The sequence below is a fragment of the Pteropus medius genome, unplaced genomic scaffold (genome assembly GCF_902729225.1).
Source record: "Pteropus medius unplaced genomic scaffold, Ma_sr-lr_union100, whole genome shotgun sequence".
Classification (NCBI taxonomy): domain Eukaryota; kingdom Metazoa; phylum Chordata; class Mammalia; order Chiroptera; family Pteropodidae; genus Pteropus; species Pteropus medius.
In genome coordinates, this window is record NW_024345601.1 from 18090149 (window position 1) to 18113978 (window position 23830).

General features: G+C 34.7%; 1 protein-coding gene across 2 annotated transcripts in view; it reads left to right on the forward strand.

Moving 5' to 3' along the window:
• Window positions 1–23830, forward strand: part of THSD7B (thrombospondin type 1 domain containing 7B) — a 742175-nt gene that overhangs the window by 542252 nt on the left and 176093 nt on the right. The window contains exons 15-16 of one of the 2 annotated variants that reach the window (XM_039874567.1): window positions 2402–2580; window positions 14236–14343. In XM_039874567.1, coding sequence (XP_039730501.1) covers window positions 2402–2580; window positions 14236–14343 — 287 coding nt within the window. The remainder of the gene's footprint in view (window positions 1–2401; window positions 2581–14235; window positions 14344–23830) is intronic. The other variant, XM_039874568.1, reaches the window with a different exon arrangement.

A 23830-nucleotide genomic window follows, 5' to 3' on the forward strand; every position in this document is an offset into this window, starting at 1 on the left:
GTACGAGAACCTGGTTGAAGATAGAGACTACAGAGTGTGGTCACCAGTGTAGTAATAGCATTTTCCACATTTCTGCCTCATAGTCCAGTGTTAAGCACAGAGTAGGAAAACAGTTGACTGATCTAGGTCCAGATTGGCAAGGAAGAAGAACAATGCGGCCAAGTGGTCAATTATATTGGCAAGAGAGTGGTCGAAGTAATGAACCAGGAAGGCTAAATGTGTTAAAGAGTAGAGTTTTTGCATGAAGAAAGGCATAAATATTATGGGATGCAGTAGTCTGTGTGGTCAGATTTCAAGATAGAGGAAAGGGCAGGAGGAAAACAAATTTGGAATATTTCTCAGTCTTGACTGCATATTGGAATCCCCTGGGGATCTATGGAAAAGACTGATGTCCAGATCTCATCTTCTGGGATTCTGATCAAATTGATCTGTGGTATATCTCGGTCAATGGGAATATATTTTACAGCCAAGCTGAAAACCATTATTTAGAGCCTCCTGTAAAGAATCTATAATTTTTGCAAAATAGTTGGCACTTTATTTTCAAAGCAATGGAGAATCAGAAAAAGTTTGAAAAGTAGCTTAAGCCATGACTCATTTTTTATCTTTCTTTTGTAGATTATTTTTTTAATTTATTGTTCAGTTATAGTTGATATACCTTCAGAAGGGTAACTTTTCCTCAGCATGACTGATATTAAGAGAATGATTAGGAAAAAAGGGGACTAGTGAAGAGAATATTTGAATATTCCAGGACAGAAACAGTAACATCTTGAACCAGGGACTGACAAAAGAATTGTAGAGTAGGGGATATATTTGTGATGTTTTAACAAAAGAACTTATTACATCTATTAATTTATGTGTAAATAATGGCAGAAGGTCTAAGATGACTGTAGGATTTTTATTTTGGATAATCTGTTAGTTTTCAGTTGCTGCATAACAAACTACCACAGACTTAGCTCAAACATTTGTTAATTTAGTTTCCATGGGTCAGGAGTACAGGCATCACTTCTCTAGATTTTCTAAGAGCCTCACTGGGCTACAGTCAATGTGTGGGCCAAGACTAAGGTCTCAGCAGAGGCTTGACTAGGGAAAGCTTCTCTTCCAAGCTCCCTTGGAATTATCAGCAGAATTCATCTCCATGCACCTACCTGTAGGGCTGAAGTTCCTGTTTTCTTGCTGATTGACAGCCAGAGGCTGCCATCAGGTCCTAGAAGCTGTTCTCGGTTCCCTGCTCTATTGCCACTCTATAGGTATTTCATAGCATCGCTATTTGCTTCAAGGCCAGCAGGAGAATCTTTCTCCACTCAAAGGGCTCAGTCACTGTTTTATGCGTTTTCGCTTGTCAGGCCAACTCAAGATAATCTCCCTTTTGGTAAACTCAAAATCAGCTAATTTGGCATGTTAATTATATCTGTTAATTCCATTCCGCTTTACCACTGTAACCTAATCATGGGAGTGCCCTTCGATGTATTCACAGGTCCTGCCTACACTCAAAGGGAAGACATTATACAGGCAAGTTTAGGAGTCAGATTTGTTGCAATTAATTAAGGAATACAAAAGAATTAGAATGTTTTAGGAGAAAATTGATGGCCTCAGTTTTAGACATGTTGAATTTGGGGTAACTGAGCATCTAATTAGAGTGGATGAGTAGGTAGCGTAGAACTCGGTAGAGAGATGGGAATTGGAAATACATATTTGGTAGTGATCAGTAGAGGTAATAGATGAATAATGATGTCATTCAGAGAAAATTGTAGTAAAAGCTGGGCTGATGACAAGAGCAATACCAAATAAAGCTAGAACATCTGTATCTGTATCTCAACCCATATCTCTTGATTCCAATCTAATATCTCTTACATAACATTTCACTATTCCTCTGCTTTTTTCTTTCAATAATATCCTGTTCTTCCTAATTGTGGTGTATTCTCTGTCTTTCTCCCACCTCCAATTCATACTACCTGGAAGTGAGAATCAAGATCTGTCTTAGGGAAAGCCTTGCAGATCACAACCACTAAGAAAAATAGGTTCTATTATGCTTCCTCTTCCCAGATAGGAATTACAGGAATGTTAGGACACAAAGCCTAGTGAGGGAAAAGGGTACCATCATTAGCCATGAATAGGCTTTGTTTCTTCTTGTCAGAAAGCAGGACTTACTGTGCATCTTCCCTGCTCCTTCCATCCCAGGATCGCCTATAAAGTAAACAGATGGCACAAATTTGGAATGCAGAAGTAAACAAATGCATCTCTCTCTAAAAACTTTTGTCTGTTTATTTGAGTAGAAAACTATCAAAGCTATTGCAGCAATATTGTTGAGCAACTTGAGCTGTAATAGCAGATCAGAAAATGAATTTGATCAGTACTTTTTGAATCAGAATTTCTTCCCTTCTCTTGATTTTTTTTCTTTCAGGTTATATTCAAGAAGAATGTGCCATCCCCTGCCCATTTGATTGCAAGCTAAGCGATTGGTCTAGTTGGGGGTCTTGCAGTTCATCTTGTGGAATTGGAGTGAGAATTCGATCCAAATGGCTAAAAGAAAAACCTTATAATGGAGGTCGCCCATGTCCTAAACTGGATCTCAAGAATCAGGTAAAATACATGAAGCAGCAAATAAAAAGCTAAAACATTATCCCCTTTATTATTTCTTATTGAAATAAAAGTCATTATCTTGTTATAAACAGTTTATAAAATGTTATCACAAGTTCAAAAGAGGGGTTCATAGGGCAGAAATTAATATAATACAATTAGTAATAGAAGCCTTGGCCACTCCTAGGAAATATTGAGGTTAATTTGGTATTATTAGCAATGATAATGTTTACAAAAATTCAATTGATTTTGAATGAAGTGTAATTTGATTAATCATGCTATTACAAAAGCAATGTGTGTTTATATAATGGAAGAATGTTGATTACCTGATGGCCATAAATGTAATCACTCATCTATATGCTCCAAAAATGGTCTTTTATTTTTCCTTCACCTAACTTTTTATTCTAATTTTCTTTATTCACATCTTGCCAATGTTTCCACAGCTCTCCATGTCTCTTCTGAGCTCTCTATTCCTGTTTCCCCAAAAGTCAAAGCTGTTTTCATAAATGGAACCCTGAAGGATACCCTTCCATACAGATGTCTAATGCAGGTGCTATTTTAAGCAGTCAAAGTGGATTCAAGTATTTCAGTTGACTTTATTCATATAACAGAGTCTAAGATTTAGTTAAGAATTATAATAAACTAAAATTTGTCCCATGATTGCATACTGGTTATTAGATGAAGATATATATCTATATCTATATCTATATCTATCTATCTATCTATCTATCTATCTATCTACCTACCTACCTATTGTTTAAATTCAATTAAATAGGTGGAGAACAAGATGCTATTCTTACAGAGGTGAAGTGTGTCTTATATGGATATGCAGAGCCTTTATGCTCTAAAACTATTTTAATTGAATAGCTACACAGGCTTCTATTACTAATTCTAGTATATTATTTATATACTCTTAACCCCATTTTGATTAGACTTTCTATGCAGGTGGTTTAATTAAAGTAAATCTATGCATCCATTCTTAATTAAATAATAGCGTGTTTGAATAGAGTGTTTAATATTACTTGTACTTAGATATTATTTGTCAATTCAAGATCAATATCTCTAGCTGTTTTCTCCTAAATTTTGACAAAAGGCACATAACTCACTGAAAACAAAAACTTATTCTAACAAAAAATATTTATGTAAATTCTACAACAGGGCAGAGTGTTGATGCTATTCTTGTATTTTAAGGTTGCATGGTAATGACGATAGTTTCTTCCCTTTAAGCAGATGTAAAACTTTAGGGAACATAAGGCAGAGGATCGTAAAAGCAACATAAAGTTTGCCAGAAAGATCCACATATACAGTAGTTTGGTGAAGGGCAGGTTAATGAAGGGATGTGATTAATGAAAATAGAATGATAAACAGAGCAGAGAGAATCTGAGATAGTAAGCTTTACTTCAGTACAAAGAAAGGCATAATATAGGTTTTATGGTCAGGAGAAAGACTTTCAAGTGAATACTCTGTATGAAGACCATTTGACCATCCCCAGGGGAATTTCTAGGCATTTAAAATAAAAAATAACTACAAGCATTTATATTTATAAATAATGTATGATATTTCTCATATCTTCTTCAAAGGCATTAATGAAAGCTAAGTCTTAATAACACTGGTATTAAACACTAATTTTAATATGTTAATTTTATGAACTAGGGTATTATCAAAGGAATAAAAGGACTTTGAGCATAGATTTTAAGACTGTATTCTCAGTTTCAAAGGCAAATGTACAGACACGTGTCTATCAAATTTGAGAGTATGAGTGAGATAAATGTAAGCCTGTTGTAACTTAAAGGAAACTTGTTCTAAACATTTAATTTACGTATAAAATTTTAACCATAAGAAGTAGTGCATGCATGCTAAAAATTAACCCAAAGTTCAACAATAATTTCGATAAATTCCATAAATGAAAATTAAGTGAGGGTAGGCCTGTTTGCAGATGTTTCTAATTTTGAGTTCAAGAAGGGAATTGTAGCACTCCAAAGACATTTCTTGTGATGCTCAGAAATGAATCCTGAGATTTAATGATTAGAAATTGAATTTAGTATGGCTTGTATTCTGATATAAAGAGGTTTCAGATATCTATGCATGTTACAGAGGTTTCAGATAATTAAGCATGAATATGGTTTAATTAAATTTGAGTAATAAAACTTCAACCCAATTCATACTTTATATTTTAACATCAGTTAATTGATCACAGCAATAAATAATAAGCCCTGCCTCTCACTTATAAGTCTGTGAATGGCAGGGATGATACTATTGTGATAAATCCTAAATTTAAAAGAAATCCTCCTCAGAGCAATTCCTTTTCTAAAACAAGTACATATATACCTTTAAATATATTTATATCTGTGGTGACTTCATTACATATTTGCTCTTATATACAGTAGAATATCCTTAGTGTGTGTGTTGTGTTATATATAGAATTTTTTGAAGTTATCTGTATTCTTTTAATTCATTTTAAAATAAATTGAATTGTCAGGAATTTTCATTATTTAGGAAATATCTCCAAGCTTCTATTATTTATGGTGATTCTTCCTTAGGAGAGACTGCTATTCGTTTCTCTAAGCTGGAAATATGGTCTAGTTAGAGGTATACCCACTTGAGGCTCTTTTGTAAAGTTCAATTTTACTACTGGATTTAGGATATTTGTCTTCTTTCCAATTGGTTTTTAGGTTTGGATTTATTTTCCTATATTTGGAACCAGATTAATACTCTATCATCCATTCACCATAAGTAAGAGCTTTAAAAATTGTACTCAAATTATAGCAGTAAAAGAGGTATATATCTTTAGTACCTGTGCATGAGGAAAATTCAATGTCAGATTGAGCCTAACAGACTGTTCGTAAAAACATATTGAACTTTCTCGTGTGTGTATTGCCTATTATGCATATGTCTATGTAAATGTCAGTATACCTGCATATGCTTATCCATTCTCCTTCACTTTTCTTTAGAACATGAGATCTTTTTTGAGGGCAAGGGCTGTCTTCCGACTTTTGTAACTCATTCCAGATCCTAGTACTCTGTCTTGTGGACTGTCAAATTATATTCACTGGAAGCTTTATTTGAAAAAGAAGGGTTTTCTCTGGATGAGTCGGTGGCTAGTTCCATAGAAAGACAAAAGATAATAGAACTCTGTTTTCTTACACTGTGATTTTTTTCTTTTGAATCCTCAAAAACATAAGCTCTACTAAAGGAAAGAAATAAGAACATCCAAATTATTGTTGCCCAGAGTCTTTCCAGACTTGCTAGAAAAATCCTGGGTGTTTATATCTCCACTGAAATCTAACTCAGTGATAGAAATGGAAAGGCTAGTATTATGTAATGTATATAAGTTCATAGACTATTCTGAATCTGTTAGTGAAATCAATATTTATAACCTCTGATTAAAAGCCTGCCTTTTAAACCCAAACCTATCAACATGTTAGCTCTTTATCTAGAGGTACCAAATGACAGCAATACTTGAGTAACTTTTCTGCAAAGTATATTTGTGATGCTAAATAGCTCAAGCATGAAGCTTATTCAAAGCTCTTATCTAAGTGGAAAACTTCTAAATAATTGAATGGATTATCAGATCAGTTGGCTGATGCCCTTGATGCTGCTGTGCATAATAAAATGCATAATATACTTTAATATTTTACAATTGGTAATATGTTGGGTGGATCTAAGTGCAATTGTACTGTATATTCTTGCTATATTTTTGTCTTTTGGAATTCTGCTTAATAGAAGGTTAAATATAGGGGCATTAAACTACCATTGGATTTACATTTTCTTTTATGAAATCTTCGTGCAACTGAAGGCAAAAGAGTTCCAGGAAATTATATTTTGTTTACATGTTGCAAATCTTATGTTCACAGCGTCTTTGAATAAAAATCTTACACTGATTCATTACCTATACTTTTTTTAAAATGCATGCTATCTATTAAAATACATTTTTGAAAAAGTTTTGGTTGTTCGCAGGTGAATGAAAGGATACCAATTAAATATGTGTGTTCTCTGGAAACAGTTGTTACCTTAAAGGTGTATCTTCCCCCCAAAGAGAAGTAGCTTAAATTTGGAAATAATAATTTTAATGCATTTTATTTTTCATAGCAGGATAATAATATTTTAAAGAATACTTTTTTCCCCCCAAATGCATATATATTTTAGCATGAACATTTCTTTTCTAGAAGAAAGCTTTTGGTTGAAAAAAGGTTTTTATAGAGAGATAACTTATGCTCTTTTTAGTACTGCCTCATTAGTTACTAGCATCATGTTAGGATGTGGAAATAGGATAACTGTCATCTTATCCGAATGTGTGTTTACCCAGAAAAATATGGTGACACTTGAGGTTTAATTTGATTTAACCAATTTTGGCCTCTTCTTTTCATCCAGCCAGACTCCCCCGCATTCTAACCTAGTCCAAATCATTCCTGGCACAGTCCTGCTCACTTTGGACTTAGTACTTTGGCAAGGGCCCCAGACTGTAATGGAGCAAGTCTTATTTTTGAGCATGAATATGGCAGGCAGCCCAAGCTTCTCTGTGATTAAGTACATTCAGGTGTACTGTTCTTGCATCGGTAGGTGGGTGGTTGCATTTGGTAAGAACTTGCTTTAAGTATGAAATATCATATGTCATAGAATTAAGAGATATAGAGTGATTCATTCTCAGGATTATGTGAGAGGATTTAATAGAAGCAGATATTCCTAAAACATTTTACCTCTCCCCAACATGGTAATTATTATCCCAAAGCCCAGGGACACCACACTCATTTCAGAAACAGCATGAAATGGCTCCTAAGGGCTAATGTTCTTCCATTCGTATCCTTTATTCTTCCATTTGTATCTTTTATGCCTGTGTGCCAACTCAAATGCTCAGCTCTCATATTGTGACATTGTACTAATTGAGCTGAGTAGAGCTCAGAGGAGAGGCAATTTTTTTTGTTTTTGTTCTTGCCCTGTCGGCATCTCCAAGAAAAATAGTTTTTTCTTCTCAAGAGATTCCTCTCCTCCCACATTTGAGTCCACACATACCCTACTCTTGATCATTCCAAAGTAATATCCCTCAGGCTTTGTTAAAATCCTTTGAAACTTTGATCATTTTTCTTGAGAGCTGCCAAAATCATTCACGAGAAGAAATTTTCCTATACCTGTTGTCCACTGCTTTGCATTTTACTGTGTCTTTTAAATACTGGGTATTGCTGCTCTGCACGTATTCAAATTCACTTTTTGTTGTTATTCACGATAGTTCCCTGCACATCCAGAATGTTCTCTATGAAACTGGCTTGGCAAATGTCATTAATGCTGTCCCTAATCAAGGTTCTCAGGATTGGCTAGAGACAGCTGTAAAATTGTGAAGCAAGGAAATTTTGTCACATTTGTCTTTGCAACTCTTATAATGTGCTCCTATACCTCATATTATCCATAGGCCTTGAACTCTTGAACTCCCGAAATTGTATATGAGATAACATCAGCTTCAGCAGAAAATCACATCATCTATGTTTGCAATTTTGAAAAACTGTCTTCTTAATCAAGTACTTCGAGTGGAAATTCTCAAGTACTTTTCTAGAAAAAAAATATTGGCAGAACCTACTTTTTATATCTTTCCTGAATCATCCTGTCATTTAAGCTTTCAATACAGAATGGAAGCATCTTTCCTCCTCTGGGCATTAAAAGAATATAGATCTAAATTTAACCACAGCATTTTGTTATATTAAAGATACTTGTTAGAAAATTAAACTGAACTGATGGGAGTATAGCACCTTCTTTAAAAAAATAACTTGCTTAAGACCTATTTAAAAGTGAGATTCTAAATAGCATGTTAATTCTCCAGTTTTTTTTTTTATTGAGATATTGTTAACATATAACATTGTATAAGTTTAAGGTGTACAAGTGCGTTGATTTGATACACATATATTGCAGTGTGATTACCACTATGGCATTATCCAACACATCTCTCAGGTCACGTGATCATCATTTCCTTTTTATGGTGAGAACAATTAAAATCTACCCTCTTAGACACTTTGAAGTTTATAATAAAGTATTCTTGACTATAATCACTATGCTGTGTGTTAAATCACCAGGACTAAGTTATCTACTAGTTGCAAATTTGTATACTTTAGCGTTTTCAAGCTTTATCTCAATATTAAATTACCAGAAAGCAAGTTACCTACATTCTGACAAGATCCTAGATCTAAATCTCCGCGGAAAAGCGTTTGTTGAATAATGATTTATTTTTCCTGCATGACTTGAGTCAAGATAAAACTAGTCTCTCTGAGAAGCTTATCTAAATCTTTTGAAATTCAGACTATATTTTTTCAAAACCTTTATTGATCATAAGAATAGAAAAATCACTGTGAAGGGAGGGAAAGTCGATATAAAAACAGTTTTCCAGGCCCTGCTCTGAAGACTACATACTCAGTACAGTTAAAGTGGATCCGGGAATGTGTATTTCTTAACAAAGGTTTGCTTTTGCTGGTTCTTCTGATCAGGCAAGTTGGTGAATACTGCTAGAATTGAAATTCTTGCTGCTGGGCTACCATTTCTGCTGAGTTCAGCTCTGGAAAAGATTATCTCTGCAGTTGACTTAGCCATCCCTTCCTAATCCAAACAATGAACATAACCACTCTTCTCCACTCGGAGCAAATCTGGGAAGATGCTCTCATTTTACAGAAGAGTAGACTTAAGCTTAGAGAGGTATAATTAATTACTTGTCTAACTTGACCTACTGATGAATATAAGGGGTTAAGAGTCAATCAGTTCTGAGGTTAAATGCTGCCCTGCCATCTACTGGCTGTGGGAACATTAGAAAAGTATTTAACTTTTCTGAGTCTCAGTTTTATAATCTGTCAAATAGGAATAACAGTGGCAACTGCCTCATAAAATTATTGTATTAATATAAAATGAAAATAAATTTCCTGTCTTGTTGTTTGGCATATAGTAAGTGCTTGATAAATGTTAGGTAGGATTATTTTTCCTTGGTCTCTAATACAATTTCTGTTTCCAGTTCAGTTTACTTTCTCACCTATACCATTTTGCCTTTTAGAACTAAATTATGTAGATTATTTCTCTTTTTACATTTAGCTACTGAAACATTTAAAGTCAAACAATTTAGTTGAATATAACTCAGCTTAGAGGCATAGTAAAAGCTACTGTCACTGCTTTATGGGAAGTCTGTTTTATTTTATTTCTAAACACCTTATTTAGCATTGCAGTTTTTTCTAGTGGAAAAGGAATATAACTTTTTACATATTTATAACTAATTTCCTATGAATTTGTAGTTCTTTAGATCTTTGTATAAATGTTTTTATTAAGAAGTGTAACCAAAGACACACAAATCATTATGAGCAGAGCTCTATGAATTTTCACAAAGTGAACCTTCCCATCCAGTTACCACCTACATCAAGAAATAATAGTCGTTCCTCGGTATCCATGGGAGGAGATTGCTCCCAGGACCTTCCTTGGATACCAAAATCCATGGATGCTCAAATCCCTTATATAAAATTGTGTAGTATTTGCGTATAACCTACGCACATCCTCCCATATACTTTAAATCATTTCTAGATTACTTATAATACCTGATACCTAATGTAAATGCTGTGTAAGTAGTTATACTGTATTGTTATGTGACTAATGATAAGAAAATAGTTTGTACCTCTTCAGTTCAGATGCTGCCATCCTAGAACTAATTACATAGAACACATCAGTGACATTTTTTTCCGAATATTTTTGATCCATGGTTGGTTGAATCTGTGGATGTGGGACTCGTGGATACCAAGGGCAGACTGTACATTATTAATACCTTAGATGTCCCCTTAGTGCTCTGCCTCCTTCACTACCACTTCCTCTCACCAAACAGAAGTCCTTTTCAAACTTCTAGCACTATACGTTAGTATTAGAATATAAAAATCTTCACATAAATGGATTCTGCATTGTGTATTCTTTTGTGTCTGTCTGCCTTTTACTCTGCAGCATTGTTTGTGAGATTTATCCATGTCCTGATGTGTAGCAATATGTTGTTCATCTTCATTGCTTTATGTTATGTCTTTATGTATATCCCATTATTTTATTGTATATATCACATTTTTTCCATTTTTATTGTTGATGGATAGACATTTGGATTGTTTCCATTTTGGGGCTATTACAAGTAACACTGCCATAACCATTCTTGTACGTGTCTCTTGGTGCTCAGATGTGTGCATTCCTGTTGGGTATATACCTAGGAGACTTTCTAGCTTATAAGATAGGCATGTATTCAATTTTAGTAGGTAATTGGCATTTCGTTTTAGCTTGTAAATTATCACAGATCTTCCTAATTACAGATAGTTTATAATTCTAGATAATTACTTGAAATATCTGTCTGACACCATGAAAAGAGGTGTGAAAGCCATATGGATGCATTAAAAGTTTATCTCAGAACTTATCTTATTACCACATAGCAGTGACTGCTATCTACTCCCAAGCCATCTCCCTCTTCCCAAAGAGAAAAAAATATGAGAACTACCTTCCTGCTGGACTCTGCTCTCCGCTCTCCTCTCTCCTAAACAACCATCATAACCATTGTATCCTCTGTCTCCGTTCATCCCCTGGCAATACACACATACTACCCCCCTCACACAGCAGCCTGAACTTTCTAAATCACCAGTCTTCTCATATTTAAAATCTCCCATGGGGCTCTTGTTACCTTCAGAATAAAGTTCAAACTACATCATGTAGTTTATAAGACATTTCATGATCTGGTCCCCACCACCTTTCTCTGAGCTTAGGCCAGGGAAGCTGCTGCTGAACCAGGAAGAAGGGGCTACTTTTACCTCTCTGTTTTCTCATGAGCTATCATACGGGCTTTCTCATAAAGAATGATAATTTCATATTCTGGCTGACCATATAAATCAGTTGATTGATGTCTAATTCAGTTAACAGAAACTGCTTTGTAAGTTACAAGTCACCAAACATACTTTAATGAAATTAGATATTTTGATTTACTCTATCGCCCTTTGTCTGGAAGCTACTCATCAAATTTCCTCGACATTGAATTAAAATCATGCTCTGCTGTCATTTAAATATAGACTGCCCAAAGTAGATTGAAATTATTGCTTTCTTCCCTGAAGAGAAATCTCTTTCTCTTAGGGACACTGTGCTTATCACCTGTGCTGAAAGCAAGTATGGAACCAATTGCAAAGTCTGCTTTCAAAGAATATTCCCAAAGAGCAGAGGTTTGTCCATTTTCTACCCAAATAGACAATAATCTTGTCACCCTTAGACTTGAAGGCAAATTAATTTGAGTAGTAGTATTAGGAAAGAAGTTTGAATTGAGCTGACCTACCAATGTACTTTCTCTTAAATGGGGGCCAGCAAAAGTAAAATTGCTGTTGCTTTTTTTAAATTTTTGGACCAAGGGAACACAACTGTGTTGAAATTATTATTGGTCCAAAAATTTATATTTTGTTCTCTTAAAAAGACATTTGATACTGTATACATGTATTTTTATATTTGTAACGTCTAAATGGGTCCTGTCTGATCACCTACTTAATATTATATTTTGCCACCTCCACTTCTCCCATTTACCTTTCCTTGGTTCTCCTTTTCCTACTGTGTGATAGGAAATACAGATAGTATATAATTTATTTATTTTCCCGTTTATTTTTGGTTTTAATATTTGACTATCTCTCCATGCCATCCCTGAAACATATACCACACAATTCCCGATGACTATCTCGAAAGCCGACAATGGTGTTATCTTAGATTGGGTTCTTCTAGAAGCAGAGCCTGAGGTAGGATTCAAGAGCAAGAATTTTGTATATCAAGTTCAGGGAACACCATTAGGAAAGTGAATACGAGATGCTACAGGGAAGGGAAGAAACCAATGAGATGAGTCTCAGAGTGGTCACCAAAACTTAAGTTTGTGAGGAACTCTATGCAAAATACATGCCCGAGATTTAAAAGGCCAGGAAGCTTGCATAGTCATAGGGACATTTCTAAAAGTTTCTGGTTGAAGGGAATATTAAGTCTGTGCTCTTTGAGCTAAGCATAGTCAGACTTCTGTTTTTGAAAAAGCTCATAGGCACAGAGATGAAGGTACTGGCAGTTAAAATATAGTCAGAACACAATGAAAAGTTGCTATTGGTATCCCCATGTGAATTAAAGTACCTAGAGGCATTGAAGTTGCTCAGTTGATTATATTGACTGTGAGTAGTACGTTGTGCATGCTGTCCGTGTTATAACCAGAAGTCTACTTTTTTCTAATAAAAATATATTACAGCCCAATGGTGGGTTGGATAATTATTTTGAATAGTTTGCCTTTGAGGTAAAATACATTTATAATCATCTGGATATACAGTCTCATTTGGTTTCCCCTGAAACTGATTCCATGGCCTCTGAGGATGCTGGACCAAGACAATGGAAAAGAATAAATCTGGGTACAGACAGCAAACAATGCCCTATTTCACGAGGTAGAAATTTGATCTTCAAAGGGCTTCAGAACAACCCTACCTATATCCGCCTTTTCCCCTTTAGGTACTGTGCAGCATATTGTATCATTTTTTTTTTTTCCTCCTGATACCAAGTACAGTTTTGCTTACCTGGAGTAAGTATAAGCAGGAGGCAGAACAGAGTAGGACTGGCAGGTGAGACTCTCAGGTAGCATTCTCCATGCATGAAAAAGAGTATCTGACTGAATATAACTAAGAAGTTCCAGGACATTCGCATACTAGAATAATAATTTAAGTTGGGAAAAACTTAGTATCAAATCTGCTCATTCCCAATCATGGCTGCACATTAGATTTACTCCAGAAACTTTACTTCCCTGCTCCCCCACTTAAACCAACTAAATCAGATTTTTTTTTTTTTTGCTGGTCAGAGCCAACTGTGTGTTTTTTAAAATTCTCAGTTGAAGATCGTCTACTGTGCAACTTGGGCTGAGATCTGCTGTCTAATGCCCCATCAGCTTATAAATGAGGTAACTGGGGTTCAGGGAGGTGATTTGACACCTAATTACCGACTAGAACAAGGGCCCTACCTCTTGGTCCAATGTTGTTCTTTTCTTCTTTGAACACCTATTTAAATGAACGTGAGTGCAATAAGAAACATCAGTAACACAGATATGTACTACGTGTTCATTATTCTTTTAGGAAAACCAATAAGGGCACTATGACCTCATCTTGCAATATTTCCTTCTGACAATGACTCTTCCTACACTATTAAAGACCTTAATCACAAGCAAGTGATCTTTTCTGGGAGATGAGTTAACTGAATAATAACTGTCTCTAATAACTATCTTTTCCTTGGGTATGAGAGGACTTACTGGGGGTTGTGTAAATAACCCTGAATGAGGTAGAAAAATAAAATATAAGGTATTCAATAGACTAATGGTTTGGGGTGGTATGATATCATAGGAAATGTATTTTATTTTGCATCATTCAACAAATATCACTTGTATATCCTCATACTAGATACTAAGGACATTGGGATGAATGTCCTGATGTAATATAAACCGGCGGGTAAAATTACGAAAGTGTGATGTGAATAGAGACTCTCAGCAACAGTAATTTATTAATGTGCTCAGGTAGTTTTCAAATAGAGAAGATTTAAAAATAAAGTGGATTTGAAGGTAACCATAAACGTTTTGGAAGGCAACTTCAATTCTGTGCACCTGTGTTATTATTCATTCATTCTTCCATCTTTCAGCAAACACTTATGGAGAATAATGATGTGCCAGGAGGAGATATTTATGAAGCTCATTTCAGCCACCGCTCAGGGAGTTTCCACTGGGAACTTGCATTCCTGGAAACTCGAGTGAGTAGTTGGATAGGTTGGAAGTATAGATGATAATGCTCTAGATACTCATAGCATCAGAACTGTATTACAGTCTTTAAAAATACTCAAAACCAGTTTGGACTCAGCAAAATTACCCATTCCTCTTCAATATTAGGATGATTTACAACCCAAATTGGCTAAAACAATAAGTAAATACATTACCTCATATAACAAACTCAGTGATAACGCAGGCTCCAGGATTGGTTGGTTCTGTGGCTCAGCTGTGTCATCAAAGATGTAGTTTCTTTTAGTCTCTGTTTAGTCATCCTCAGCATTGGCTTCATCCTCAGGATGTTAGCAAGATAACTGTCATCAGCAGTTTCAGAATTAGCCTCTTGATTCAGCAATGACCAGAAGAATAAGAGAGTGTCTCTTTTTTGGGAATCTCAAACAACAAAATTTCCAAGAGCCTCCCTACTCCCCCTAAAAGACTTCACCTCATGGGCTGAAGTTGGACTTTTTGTTCTTTCCTAAACTAATCTCTGGAAGGAGTCATGGAATGAACTTGATTAGCTCAAACAAGTACTTCTCAAACTATTTTATAATTCATGACACATACAGAAATCTATATTTGTCTGGCAAATTGGGATGTGTATTCCAAGCTGCTATGGCAGGAGTGAATGGTTCAAGACCCTGGGCTCTGTGGGATAGTAACATCGGTGTCTTAACATTCACGTAAAATTCACTTATGAGACACTGGTGCGGTAGGGCAGTGCTTCTCAAACTTTAATGTGCATATGAATCACATGACGGATCTTGCCAAAATGCAGACCCTGACTGAGTAAATTTGAGGAAATGGAGATAGAGACTGAAATATTAACAAGTTCCCAGATGATGGCACTAATGCTACCGGTCTGCAGATTACATTTTGAATTGCTAGCGTATACCAGTTGGGGAGCTCTTTTATAGACTAATCACTGGGAGTGGAACACATGTTGAGGTGTGAACTAAAACATCTATTATATGCTCTTAATTTTATTCTCTTTTGACATTTAATTTGATAAGAGCAGCATTAGTTTTAAGTAATATTTCGAGCCTTATATTGAGAAAGAAAAATTAAGTAATGTTTTTAATCAAATATCAGAAAGTCTCTTTTGTGTTAAGAAAGGCGACCTAATTACTTTCCTTATGAGGATATGAACTGCCTTGACTTGAGCTCCTCCATGACACTGCTTTTTCCCTGGGAGGGCATTATTCCATTTTGCAAGTTATTTGATGTGACCAGCCTTCCACTGCCTCATTCCATATGATAAATAAGCAGACTTCAAATCAGATAAGCTATACATTCAGACACCCCGTGTGTCTCCTGTTTTCCCTGCTGTATGTAGCACGTGCATCCCTTTCTCCTGTTGCTCACCAATAATTTAAAGGCACAATGGATTATACATGTATTGGTGAGAGTTCATTACAACATTAATGGAAGAAGCCAAGTTTAATATCTCCTTTGGTCTCCTCCAGAATGTTTCATTCCAAGTAAATCTTCTATAGACTCTTCAACATTGTGACACCAATTAGTAATGCGAATAACAATTAGTAGGTGGCAAGGATAAGTAGAGCTGAATATCATTTTGTATAAAAGCTAAATAAAACCCATATTTATGGGAAAGAAATCTCAGTGAAAATTGTTTATTTAAAGAGATTTATGTATTTAAATTTAGATATGTAGTTGCTTTAAAAAAATTTTTTTTAAAGCCTCTGAGGGATAATATATGCAGAATAGGCGAAGGTGGAATCTTAGAAAATGCAAAGTAATAAGACATTAGACACATAGCATTTGGTTTAATATGTACATACCCATGTAATTATTTGCTAACCATCTGTTTTGTATGTGTTTGTCCTGGTTCATTCTGAGACTTGAGGCTACTAGAAAGTAGATACTTTGTCTTCTGTCGCCATCACAATTTGTCCAAGAGCTGATCGGTCACCACCATGTCTACTGAACATCTATGTGCCCTCCTAATAATTAAAAAAAAATGTTTCAGAGGCAAATGAATTTTTATGTATGAGTAGAACTTCTGACATGGTGAAAGTGTTACTTTTTTTTTTTTTTTTGCTCTGAGTAAATGCTGTCTTTAGAGAATAGCCTAAGTTAAAGAATGGCTGCAGACTGAATGTTTATATCCACCAAAAATTTATATGTTGAACCCTAATTCCTAATGTGATGATATTTGAAGGTGGAACTTTTGGGGATATGATTAGGAGATTAGGACATGAGGATGGAGCTCTCATGAATGGTATTAGTGCTCCTGTAAAAGAGACCCCAGAGAGCTCCCTAGACCCTTCCTCCAAGTGAGGGCACAGGGAAAGGACAGCTATCTATGAACCAAGAAGTGGGCTTTCACCAACACACACCTTGGACTTATCAGCTGCTAGAACTGTGAGAAATAAATTTCTGTTCTTTATAAGCCACTCAATCTATGATATTTTTGTTATAATGATCATGTGTATTTAGATACTTTATGTTCAGATTCTATTTTTAGCCTTACATTTACTGCCCTTATGGCTTCTTTCTGGTGTTTACATTTATAACTCAGAGCTAGAAACTAAATCAGCACATTTGAGCCCTAGTAACTAGAGTAAGAGGCGTAAGTTTGATTCAGTCATTTTGCTATATCACTGTGGTTCATTTTTCTCTTTTTGGTGAAAAAGATTATGGCTTTTTGAAAACTGATTGCTAACTGTATATTTGTTCACTCATTAAAAAAAAAGATGGTGATTCTTCTATATGTAGTAACTGAAGCCAGGCCTGTATGAAGCTGAAACAAATGACAAATTCAGTAAATTTCAGGGAAAAGAATCCATAAAAATGGAATATTTGCTGACCTGAATATCAACCTATTTAAACTTATCTGGATTCTGTCCCCCTCCCCCTTAGAGTTGTAAGCATTAGAATCAAAGTCCTCTATGTCTAGAAAATGAAACCAGAAAGATAACTGAGCAAAATACAGAATAATTGTGAGGAAACAGTTGGTCAAGTTAGTTATTTAATGCTAAATAGGGACGGCAAAGAACTAAGAGAATGAATATAAAGAAGGTACTTTAGAATGTAAAAATGAAATATGAACATCTTGAACTCAATATATGATCCTCTTTGCATGAATTATGGTCTGTCATTTGAAACGCACATTATTCAAAACTACTGAAAAATCTGTTTTGGCTTATTACTTAATTAAAAGTAAGTTATGACCATTTTCAGTCTTTATATAATTTATATCATTTGTAAGTCACGAATTACCCATAATTCTATTGGCCTTAATCATCAAAAAAAAAAAAAGTATTTCTATGCTTAAGTATGGTCGCTATGCATCTTTTCTAATCTAGCAGATGTTACAAAAGAAACTCACAGCTGGTAAAAATTTATATTCAAAAGTATAAAACATGGCAGTGGAAAGATTAATTATATGTATTTAATACTTTTGATTCTTGAAAACCTCAACTTTTTTCACAGTAAGGCCAGTGGTTTCATTGTCTGGTTGGCAATGGACAGATGATAATGTTCTGGTCTATTTTACTTTATGATGAACCAAAGAGGACTGGTTGTTTCTCTAATGAGTTTGTAAGAGATGCTTCAATGCTGACACATTAGATGCATCCCTTAGATTCCTATAAGGAAATGAGAAGTAGTTTTAACAACTTGCTAAAATTATTACCATTAGAATGAATGAAGCACTAACACACACACACACACACACACACACACACACACACACACACACACCCCCAGATGTTTAAATGGTTAGATTTGGGAGAAAATATATAATTAATTTGTATTTTAGTGCCAAGTACAATTTTTAATTTATTCTGATTAACTACTTTATAGCCCATCTAGAATACCATTTGAAGGAGTTATGGAAAGCCTATAAAAGGAGTCATAATCAAGAGATGACACTTTATTGGCATAGAAGTGGAAGAGTTTCATGCCCGAAGCTTATGTTACTCAGAAAGGTTCAAGTTTCACTTGCCCAGAACCTGTTATTGAATTACAGCCCTAGAATCGATGTGGGAAGCAGAATAACCCACTTAATTACATCTTGTACTAAGGTTTAATTCCTCCACAGACCAGGTAAATTGTTCTAATCTATATGCCTATACTTTATACTTGCTATAGTCAAGTCATCATGCAAAAACATAAACAGATTTCTTGATAAAAATTGATATAAAGGGGACTGGCTAAGTGAAAATTGATGATTGAGCTCTAAAGCTTTCCCATAGATGGAAAAAAAAAAATTTTGAAAGCATGAATGCTATTGAGATAATGTGTTCAATGGTCCTAATATAATGCCTGGTGTATGTCAGGCATTCCATAAGTAATAGCTATTATTATTAACATCATTATTAATCATGGTGCTAGTGAGGATTCTGGGAGAAAGTCCTTGGAAATGCCACCGTATTGCAAACTGTTTTCAAGCCCAGATATTATAACCTGTTGGCACGCGCTAGACTTTAGAGTGCATTGTTTGGTCTGTTCAGTGTTTGCTACCAGGTGATAATTTATTTTTAATTAGTTGTCAAGGTTGTAAAAATGGGATTTTTTTTTTTGCATTAAAATTTGGATTCTAATATCAGAATGTCTGGAGTGATTCAGACTCTGAGAATACTGATATAATGGCCATCTTCTTTCTCTCTCTCCACAGTCCTCTCCTACACCTATCTCAAGCATCAATAGCTAGGCTCATCCATTAATATTTGCAAGTTAGAGAGAGACTATAAATAAATATCTACATTTCAAATGTTTCCATAATTAAGTATAAGGCAAGCCAACAAGCTATTATATAAGAGAATGTGATGCCACAGGGAGAGCCAGTCTCCAGCCTGTGCTTTGTGCTCCTGTTCTTCCAGCCTCTATCCTGAGCCAGGTAGCCAGTTCTACTCATTCAAGCTCTGTCCACTGTAGACAGACACCACATTCCCACTCTTCAGACCTAGAGTTCTCACGTGGTTTGGGGAAGTGCTGTCTCTCAGAACAGATCTAGGGAAGAGGTTCACATGAGTCATGGAAGCAGTTCAGAAATATCGGGTCTAGCATTTATAAAATGTGGTCAAATAGACTCTAGAAGGAGTCAGAGAGCACACTGCCAGTGGGCACATCCCCTTGACTCTGCAGGTTCTTCACACTCAGGGAGGAGGTGCAGCTGGAGGAGAACAAGATAGGGTTCCTCTCTGCTGGGGGTGCAGTCGGTGGTGGGGTGGGTGAAAGCCAGAAGGCAGTACTCTTAGTGACCATTTATATTGAGATTTGTGCTATCTCTTATAATAGCTTTAAGATCAGAGCATTATTCTTGGAATTCAAGTCTATCAAACATGATAACATAAATGATAGAAAAATAGTGTAGAGAGTTTCATGAAAATAGAAAGGGCTTAATTTTTAAGTAAAGATTATTTTACTTATGTCACATACCTAGAATCTGCAGGTGTTTAAGTTCGAAGCCCTTGGTTTAGTCTCCTTCCTTCTGTCTATATTGTAGTGCCTTGTTTATGGTACACAGGAGGTGTCCATGGATATTAATTGCTTGTTTTAATGCCAGATTGTGAGATTTGTAGAATGCTTATTAAATTATTTCAGTTGAAATAGGAAAGAGTTTAGGAGTGTTTCATCTAAAAGCATTTTAGGAAAGTGCCCTTAAAACAGTGATCAAATTTTCTAGTTTTCCGGGTCCTTTACTCTCTTAAAAATTAATGAAGATCCAAAGAGCTTTTGTTTATATGGGGTTATATCTGTCTATAATTACTGTACTCAAAATTTAAACTGAGAAATTAAAAAAGGATTTTTTAAGTATGTAATTAAATTTAACTACTTTATATGCTAATGTTAATAACTTTTATGAAAAATAACTTTTCCTGCAAAGTAAAACAAGCTTTAAAAAGTGGTATCATTTTACATTTTTTCAAATTTCTTTGACATCTGGCATCATAGAAAATAGCTGAATTCTCATACCTGCTTCTGCCTTCAATCCTTTGCAATGAGTTGTTCTAGGAAAGTATATGAAGAAATTCTAGCCTTACACAAATACATGGTAGAAGAAAGAGGTGTATTAGTAGATCTTTTTAGATAATCTTAGATAGTCTTTGTGACTATACCAGAGCTGACAAGTGGTAGTTTTTCAAAATTAGTTGCAGTGTGGAATCTGAAATCATAATCCACTTTTCATACATTAAAATCCACTGGGCTGTCTGGCACTTTGAATACGTCTTCCGTCTGTGCATTATTTTGTAACTTCATGTCTAGCTCATTTGGAAATATTGATTGATTGATTTATGCCAAAATGTTGACATGTGCCACTACATAATATCAAACATTCATATTAATATCACCACTGATCTTATCTGAAAAATCTTCAAGCATTGGGAAGCTCCCAAGCTTATGGTGGCAAATTCAAGTTTTTAAAATTTTAAGTTTTGCTTGACAACTTGAACTTTATCATTGCAAACCAATATTATTAGATGTTTTACTTGTTTTAAGTGACAGACTCACTTGATTTTTTGAGAAATTATCTTCTAAATATTCAGGTCTGTATAACAATAGTTTGTATGCAAAACGTTCTCTTAAATCAAAGTGTTGTTCTATAATCAAAGAAGCTGGTTCAGCCTGCAGCTCAATCGCACAAGTGCCTTTCCTTGAGAGAAATGTCAAACTTCAGCGTGCAGTAGAAATGTTTTATGTGCATTTCAAAATTAGCAATGTAATAATTTAAAGAGGTGTAATCAAGTGTGTAGTTGTGTAAATGCAATGAGGTGCCATTCCATGATTCATTTGAGGCACCAGCAGTTTTATCTACCATTGTTTTTGAATTATCATCACAAAGGTCATGAGTTTTTTTAAAAAGCCAGGAACATCTGTATTATTATTATGAAAATAGTTTTGACCTATAGACCCTCCGAATGTATCTCAAGGACTTACAGGTGTCCACAGAGCACACTTTGAAAACAACCACTCTAAAAGTAAAAGGATGAGTGTACAACCTTAGGAAGAGAGGAAAGGGAGGACAGAAAAGAAATGAAATTACATTATCTTCTTAGATTTCTTACTTAGTCATAATAAATCCATTATAAAACAACTTTACAGGTTTTTTGAAGGGATCCTACATAACCTCTTTTGCCCAGACATTGCAGTTTTTATTGCTCTTCACTTTTAGAAAGCTATTTTCACTCTTAACCAAAATCCTTCCCACTGAAATTTAAGTTCAATGTATCAGTACAAATTTTTTTCCATGCCACTTATAATTCCCCTCTGTAAATACCACTCTTAAATGGCTCCTTAATCTCCTGTTTCTTGAGAATTTTAAACTTTTCCTAAAACTTCTTTTGTGTGCCATTAATCAGCCTTTTTCCTTGAATTTTTTTTTATTCCAAGTCTTATTTAAATCATTAGACCTGAAGGAATAAACTGGAATGGCTTCAGGTTTTACTAGTCAAAGCCTGTGCCCTTGGGTCTGCCTTTTCTCTACCTTTTTTCTAGATTTACCAGTGGGACCATCTTTCTCCCACTGCCAAGATACAGACCTCACAGTCAGCTGAATTTGACAGGATATATAGGAATGCCAGATATCTCCCAAGAAGTGTTCCTTTGTTCACCCATGTAAGCTTGGTGTAGTCCATAATTCTGGACAGTAACACAGACACCTTAGGTGACAGAAAGATTTTATAATAGTTTATTGTACTTCTTGGTCCATCTTTTTAGCTAAATAGTGAGCCTCTCCATTAGTGTCTTGGGGCACAGTAAAAGGGGACAAGGCATTGTAGTCCAGTAAATACGTCCTAAAATTTATAGGCTTTTATTTATTATTGATCTTCTGCAGGATTAAACTCTCAGAATCTCAACACTCTCATGACAAATGGTGATAATAATATCTACATTATGGAATTAGCATATAAAAAAATAATACACAAAAATCATGTACCACAGTCTATGGCTATATTAATCCTCAGTAATGATAGCTATATTGCTAATGTCAATAAATCATTCTAAGGACTTTTATTTCTACTTACTTTTTCTCTTAGCTCTTTATAACTCTGTTCAAGCATAAGTCTCTCTAGAATAAGGTATTCTTTTTCAGAGATTCTATGGAAGAAATTCAGAAAACCCAGAGCTCTCAGTGTGCTTGAGTGATGTCATCTACTCTTCATGTGTATTTCTAACAGTCATATTGGATTCTTAGTTCATATCACTTTTAAAGTATTTTTGGAACACTCTTTGATATTTGAGATAAGAATAGGGTCTTACTAGCAATAATGATTCTATAAAGAAATGTTTAGGATAGTCTTTCATCATCAAGATTAAGATGATAATTATGATTTCAAATCATAGCTATCATCTTAATATTTACAAAAACTGTGCTCATATTATTTTCTAGAGACTTTAGAAACTCATTTTGATTTACAATACATTATGCTAACTTAAAATATCAACACAAAACCTTTACCAGAGGTCTCATCAAATTCTGCAATTCAATAAAAAAAGAAACAGTAACTGTATTAGATTATTTTATTAAATTTACATGTAGAGTATTCTACAGACTGAGCAATTACTCTGAAGTTCTATCTTTCATGAGAAAAGATGAGAATTTTCACTTTTGATTAAGCTAAATTGCAATTCTCAAGAATTTTCCAATTAATTATAATTCAAATAGAGATTTTCATTAGAGTTCAGAAGAGGCTAAATTGAAGTACATTAATAAATTAACAAGATTAAAATTTTAACGATGTGAAGGACAATGGGAAATATCTAGATTTTTGTAGATACAACTTTGTAAAGCTGTGAACATCAAGTCTGAATTTTGAAAAAAGCTGCTCCTAAAAATACTATGCATGCAAGTCTTAGTTACTTCTCAAAATACAAAGAATGTCTTCATGACATGATTTTTGCAGCTCATTCAGGAATACCAGTTTTTTGATGTTTTAATTTTATATCTATGAAAGCTTTAAGGTTTTGTTCTGAAATTAGATGAGGTTACTAACTAGATATTTTCCAGATTGAATTACTATGGATAACAAATTCTGTAAGATTACTTTTAAAAAGATGCTATATAAATTTAAATAAAAATTATCTTAGAATCATGATCAGCAAGTTTCATCTGTAAAGGACCAGCTAGGTCTTTTACCTGGTAGGTTTTTTACCAGGTAGGTTTTAGGCCACATGATCTCTGTCAGGACTACTCGGCTCTGCCCTTGATTGGTAAAGGCAGCTGCAAACAAAATAAACAAAGGAGCACATCTAGGATCCAAGAAAACATCATACAGACATGGACTGGATTTGACCCATGAGTTGTAGTTTGCCAACCCTAAAGCTCCCTAAATATAAACAGTGTTTCAGAATACCTTGAATTAGAGAAGATATTAAAAATCAGATCACATAAGTAAAGTAGTAGATTCTATTAGCTCTTTCACATATCTAAGGCCTCTTAAGACTATGCCTCTAAAATTAGAAAGTGTGGTTCCTTTGGGCTAATGAAAATAGCATTCTACAAGA